Raw genomic sequence first — 6,831 nt, 5'->3', positions numbered from 1 at the left:
AATCGCATTTTTACATCTCCAAAAAACATATCACTTCGGACGATTAAAATTATCCATCAAGTTTCGTTGTTTATATTGCACAGAAAAATGGGAAAATAACTAAAATGAATCAATGCGTGCGTGTACTGGGAATGATGAGTTGAACTAACAGATACGTAATTCATTGTGATATCATCCTCACTAGAGAGAGTTGACATTCTGCAAACATTGTCCACCCTGTTCAGATTTTTTGCTATACTATATTTCAGCATTTACAATCAATTCTTATACAACGAATATCTATATTCAATTCAGTTATAATAAACTTTCACAAAATCTGAGTATATTGTGTTAGATTTCTGAAAATTGAGTTTTCACTTGATGCAAACAAAGAATATTGTAAGCTTCAAATAATGGCTTTGAATTGCATCCGTCTATCGTCAATGGCTACGCCTTCGACAGTTTATTCTTCCAGCGTTTTCTCAAACGAGAATCTAACTTAGATGCAGTTTAGCCAAATTGATAGCGGTATGTGGTGAGCAAGCCTGAATTTCACCTTCAAGTTAACGTTGAAAGTCAACTAAACGTCCCTATCATAAATCATTTTCACAAAATATGATGGTCATAAATATTACTAAATTCCGTATCATAAATCATCTTTCATGGAAGTAGTGAATCGTAATTTGACACCAGGATGATAGATTTGTATGAATAGGCCCAGATTTTGAATGTTAAGGCAGAGTTCAGAACAAGCTCTCAGTTGGAGAACTAGAAGTATGCTGACATCGAAACGACTGATGTAACAACGGTAATAACAGTTGGGACTCTAAATAGAGACGATTTCAGTAATCGTAGACTAGGTCTATCGTGTTAATGTCCCATATAATTTTTGTTTCGTGTAATTAGAGTATCAGTCTGTATATACTAAACAGTACATAGGAAACCAACGCAGTATAAATGGAATCTTTCTACATCACGTGTATGAATATACATAAAAACCCACATTATATGTTGTTCGTTGATATTGTGGGTTTGTCGTATATATATAATACACTTCGTATAGACTGCTACCAGTAATCAGCACAACGGTGCCGCTTCGGGGGCCAGTTTTATAGTCCTGACGTGCATAAGCTAGGATCAGTTAGATCGATCTCAACATATATTTCGGGTTCGTAAATGAGTCGAGATCTAACCCAGTGTCATTAACATCGGTACTATACCCGTCGGGATTCGAGAGATGGAAGACACTGATGATTCAAAGAAGGACCGGGATTTATTCGCTTGGTCGCGAATATTGGATCATTTGCGTAAACGCGACGCTTCAATAGAATTTGTATCGGACACGTTGGGAATTTGGAGCAAGTTTAAAACGGCGTTATCTTCAAATCCTCGTCGCGACAACCAGGCTCTGATTAGCCGCCTGTGCACGGCGAGCGAGGAAACGAAGTTAACCGGTTACAAAACCGGTGCCGAATCCGGCCGCTCGAAACCGTCGGTCATATTCATGGGTGCTCTAAACAGCGGAAAAAGTACTTTGATTAACACAATTCTGGGAACAAGAAACTTACTTCCGTCAAAGGAGCTGCCCTGCACGGCACGCATCACGAGGTTGAATTACACCGATCAGAAGCCGTTTTATCAGCTAGTATTGTCTGATATTGATGGTACTGATGAGATCATCCCCGTCACTAGGACCGAGTTGAGGAAACTGAAAATAGACCACGCGTGCGTCCGACCAGCAGACCTCAGTACACCAACCCAGAAAAATGTTAATCTCATTCTGGACGTTTTTATCGATAACGAAGTTCTCAAAACTGGTATTCAGATTATCGACACTCCCGGATTATCGGAAGACGATGGATTGGATAATCTGGTGAAGAGTTTGGTTAGCAAGGCCACCGATCACGTGGCCCGCCCTCTTATTGTGTATGTGATTGACGGAGTCAGGAGAATGTCACTACGGGTAGGTCTGGACTCCTAATCGCACTAGGTCCCACTTGTCAGTTGAGGTTTTGACTGATTGAATATGGATTCATTCTATCAGAAAATCGAATTAAACTAACACCCATGAAAATGGATGCTGAAATATTTGAATTTGAAAAAGAATTGGGGACTGAAAGTTTTAAGGGCACCCTGACACCGACCCCCGCTGGATACACCTTTGATTGATGTGTATTCGGATTCCTTTAGATTCTAAAATCAAGGTGTAAAATTTTTCATTTCAGGACCGTGTAATGATAGAATGGCTGCTGAACGAGTTGAAAATCAGAGTAAAATTCGTCTTTTCGAAATGCGATATTTCTCGTGAAAACGTCGAAATGGATTCACCCGAGGGCTGTGACGTTGATGCAGAACACAAATCAAAATTCAAAACACTACAAAACGACCTCGAACTTTTGTATAAACAAATGAAAGACGATTTGAGATATATCCCAAACGAGGCTGGTGAGGGGGCAGACGATTTGAAACTGGGTGAATCGAGATGGTGCAGTTGCGTTTCGGCGTTAAACTACAGACGAGTCAAGAGAAAGAAAAAACCTATAGGTGGCGCTGAGAGACACGTATGGTTTATCAGCCAATACGATCGCATGGTTGAAAATACAGTCGCCATCTTGGTGGAAAATATTTCCGAGCAGACTAAGTGTATATACGAGGATGCCATGTTTCTTTTGCATCGATGTTCGAATTTCGTTCACGAAGAGACTTCGAACTTGGCCGCGTATATCTATGCTTCGGAAAACATGGAAGAAAATGTTCGGCATAAGATATCGGAGGCTCTCGCGATATTCAACGAGCACTGTCCGGTTATGTGGATTTTACAAGATGCGCTCAAGAAGCTGGCCATGCGTTGTCCGGGACATAACAAACTTACAAATTTGGACATCATGTTGAATTTGTCAAGATTGGATCCGGAACTCGTGAGAAAAACCAAAAAATGGCGTGCGGGACCTTGTGACTCTGCGAACAACATTTCACTGATGTATGTGTCAGTAATGGACACGTTGCAAGGTTTCTTCAAACGGAGCACGCGAGTTATGCTACAATCTACTTTAAAAGGTATAGTTAAAAGCTGCGGGGGTTTTGGACACTTACCGGGAGTTGAGTTCGCATCCAGTTACGGCTCGCTGCTGAAGGTATTACCGCTACAGAAATTCAAAGAGAAATGTCTACACGCCGTTTGGGAAACGGTCGAGAAATTCTTTCAAAAACAAGTTTATTCCGAACCGATGAGAGCTATGCTAAAAAGGTAATTATGATTAAAATTATGAACTTCTTGTATCTTCTCAGACAGAGTGATAGCGGATGTTGTTAGTAAATAAGAGTCAGCACAAATCTAATTGGTCACCACAGGTGATTAGTCACCACACTGACTATAACGTACCTAACGTACTATAACGCAGCCTATAACGTACTAAGTTCACCAATCACTTAAGTCCAGCGGTATTGTGGTCTAGTGGTTTAGTGGTTGACCTGAGTGTATCGGAAATAAATGTAAATGAAGATTTAGATGGTTAGGGTGTGTGATTGTCATACTGGAGGTCACCAGTCCTGCTAGGTTTAAGGTTAGATTTATGCCTTTTTCGTGGAAACTTTCCCCCCGTCAAAAAAAAGAACTGATCAGCTACGAAATTCCTGGCTATGAGTTTGGCTATTCAATTGCATTTATAAACAGGGTTCAAGCTAATTTTACTGGGTATTGGCTGAATGCGCTGGAACCAATGCTTGATGAACTGGTGATTATATTTATTGATGAATTTCTACCCGAGCTCGGTAAACAACTGTGTCAGGCGTGCGGTATGGTGCTGTCAGAAACCCACGAAGAATTCAACTCACTTTTACAAAGGTATTTCTCACGAATACGTCATCAAAAATTGAGTCAATATTTCAATCATTATCTATGATTTGAAGGCGGGTGTATCTGAAGAGCGCGCCGGTGTCTGGACTTTCGACAACAGTTTTGGCAACAATTTACGAAAACCATTTGGTTGAGATGGAGGTCTTTGCGCAAGCTGGTATTAACTATATTATATTCGGGGCTGTTACTGTAAGTATTTGTTTGGCGTCTGTTTTGTTTGTTAATCGTGCTTTACGTCGTTCGGATCTTGGTTTCTAACACAATCAGATTGTTCATTAACCGACCTTTGAAATGTTGCCCGCACACTGTAAGCAGCAGGACTCGAACCCGCTTATCACTTAACACTGATCTTGTTTTCCATTTATCTAAAGCTCCACACAAAGTTTTTGTGGTTTTTTTTTCAATTCAATGATCTTTAATTTCAGTTAGGACCAGTGATCCGAGACGAACCTCGTACCTACAATATTGAACGTGTTAATTCGGAAAACCCACAATCAGTGATGGCGTTTCTCCTTCGGAAAGATGACGTCACTAGGTAACCAGAGACAATTTCTGAATTGAATTTCTGAATTCAGATATGGATCATTATCTATCGGTCGAATCCACTAAAGATAGCCGGGCATAGGTCGACCTCGCGATGCAACGCGATCGTCACGTTGCGTCATAAGGCCGACCTACGTCCGCCTTTAAGATCCCCACTCCCAGTTCAAGTAGCTTAGGGGCACTACATCAGTGAGCGGGGTTCATCGCGTGTCGTGACGGTTTACGGTTACTTTGAGCAGGGAAGTGTGCACACTTCCCTGCTTTGAGCGACCTGCGAGCAATAATCTTGTCGGCTCCGAGCAATTAGAAAGGTCCCACTAGTTTGTCGTATTTAATGGTTTTCAGGGCAGCTCCTAGGGTTGATTCACTCGATTCCACTGTGGCCCCAGTCTTCAACTCGACGGGCTTACTGCCCCTCACCAACAACGAACAACAAGATTTCGTCGCAGGTGCTTCGTCGCTCCGGAATCGGAAATCGATGAATTGGAGGCAGACGATTGAAAACCTTCAGAAAACCCGGTAAATGTGTAATGCTGTATTTGTGAGTTCGAAATGTACGAAAACATTATTGTTTTCCACTAAGAGCATTCGTTCTATTGTATTTCAGTGAAATGAGTCCGATAGAACATGACAATTTGATGAAGATATTCAACTATGTAATGCCTAGCTATAACGAATTGTTGATAGTAGTTGAGAGGTGTCAGTGTAACCTTGCTACATACCTCTCAACTCATAACCCGTCACTACTCACCCGATACACTATAGCTATAGGAGTTGCTAATGGTTTTGTCGCCTTGATCAAGAAAGGCGGAAGTCTGTTTTGGGGATATTCACCCGCTGATATCTGGGTAAATTCAAGTTGCGTCAACTGTCCTGATTGGTAATTTTACAAGTGCCAATAGTCCCAGATTGGTCAGAAAGTCTATTATGACCAATCAAAGCAGTTATCATTTGTGTCTATGTTATTAATTTCTATGTTAATATAATTTGTGTCTATTTGTTAGTTAACAAAATAACGTCTACGTGGACCAATTAGAACACTGGGACCGGTCATCCTTATTACCGAGATGATGTATTTTACCGAGATGAAGCGAGATGAAATTAAATATAACATATTTATTTATTCCATATCGATTTTAACCATTGAAATCCTATTATATCAGTAATAAATGCCTGCTGGGTTCATATTTTACATATTTTGTCGGATATTTTTGGAAAAATAACTTTTAACTTTACCGAGATGAGATCGTCGATCAATCAAATTCAATGAAATTTTATTGCTAACCGAGTTTACGTTTTTGAAGTCAAAATTTTTTTAAATAAAAAAATATGTAAAATATGACTCTAGGAGGTATTTATTACTGATATAACATGATTTCAAGTGTTAAAATCGATAAGGAATAAATAAATATGTTATATTTAATTTCATCTCGGTTCATCTCGGTAAAATACATCATCTCGGTAATAACCCCACTGGGACTGCGTCACGTGATATTTAACTGCTCTTTGGTTTTTCCACAGATTAAACAACTGCCCCCTAGCGGCGAGATTGAACATGTGGACCATATCAAAATTTGTCGTTTGGGCGAAATGGACATCGCAATCGGCAGGGTAAAGTCAGAATGTGGTATTTCATTCAAAAAAGCCACCCGTACAACTGGAAGTGGATTACAACACTGTAGCTCGACCAGGCAGAGACTAACAAGCCTAGATTTTACGTCTAGGTTACTGGGCAACTGTTTTTGTGATCTCCTATTCGATATATTCCCGTCAGCCAATTTGAAACAATCGGCGCCACCTATTCCTGCAGATATCGCAGCGATAATGGACTCTTTTAGAGAGAATAAGATAACGATGGAAGAAGCGTCGACAAAGATTAGAAAAATGAGAGACGAAGAGCTTTTAGAAACTGGTCCTTGAATTATTTTCATGATTCAATCAAAACTTTATTCGTAGCGCCCTTTTACAAAAGACTGTGTCAAAACTTAGAAGAACGATAACCACACTCAAACGTGGTGAACGGATAATGAGATAAAATCCCACTATTTACAGATTAAAAGAAGAATTTAAAAACCAGAATTAATTTATTCAATCAAAAATATATAAAAGACACGACGTTTCGATCTCACCCTAGAGATCATCGTCAGGTGTGAGGTATAGATTAAAAACAGGGGTATATATACAGAGGAGGACAGGTGAATTGAGTAAATTGGTGAGTGAGTAAATAATTAGTGTTTGGCAAGGCATGAAGTAATATATTTAGAAAGAAGGGAATTATGCGGAGAAAAGCCATTATTTAAATTGGTACTAATATCTAAGTGACGAGTAATTAGGGCTGACTCAACTATGTGGCGTTTAGTGTAATTCTGTATATATCCTCCTCTATATATATATCCCTGTTTTTAATCTACATCTCACACCTGACGATGATCTCTAGGGTGAGATCGAAACGT

At 39.8% G+C, this 6,831-nt stretch overlaps 1 protein-coding gene across 1 annotated transcript; it reads left to right on the top strand.

The window, feature by feature from the left end:
* The first annotated feature begins 1,003 nt into the window (after positions 1 to 1,003).
* Positions 1,004 to 6,450, top strand: LOC141905926 (uncharacterized). The gene is made up of 8 exons (XM_074795031.1): positions 1,004 to 1,942; positions 2,205 to 3,226; positions 3,653 to 3,823; positions 3,889 to 4,024; positions 4,261 to 4,370; positions 4,724 to 4,897; positions 4,986 to 5,226; positions 5,900 to 6,450. Exons 1-8 carry the CDS (start codon positions 1,217 to 1,219, stop codon positions 6,296 to 6,298), a joined length of 2,979 nt encoding a protein of 992 aa, XP_074651132.1. The 5' UTR covers positions 1,004 to 1,216; the 3' UTR covers positions 6,299 to 6,450.
* Positions 6,451 to 6,831: the final 381 nt, after the last annotated feature.

This window comes from Tubulanus polymorphus, chromosome 5, assembly GCF_964204645.1.
Source record: "Tubulanus polymorphus chromosome 5, tnTubPoly1.2, whole genome shotgun sequence".
In the NCBI taxonomy this organism is placed as follows: domain Eukaryota; kingdom Metazoa; phylum Nemertea; class Palaeonemertea; order Tubulaniformes; family Tubulanidae; genus Tubulanus; species Tubulanus polymorphus.
Note: the sequence above shows the minus strand (reverse complement) of the source record. Positions and strands in the feature narration are given on the sequence as shown.

Excerpts from the sequence above, each read along its gene's own strand:
- LOC141905926 (XM_074795031.1), top strand. The coding sequence starts at position 1,217 with ATGGAAGACACTGATGATTCAAAGAAGGACCGGGATTTATTCGCTTGG. Across the intron at positions 4,025-4,260 it reads TTATATTCGGGGCTGTTACT|TTAGGACCAGTGATCCGAGA; the intron begins GTAAGTATTTGT and ends CTTTAATTTCAG. Across the intron at positions 4,898-4,985 it reads GAAAACCTTCAGAAAACCCG|TGAAATGAGTCCGATAGAAC; the intron begins GTAAATGTGTAA and ends ATTGTATTTCAG.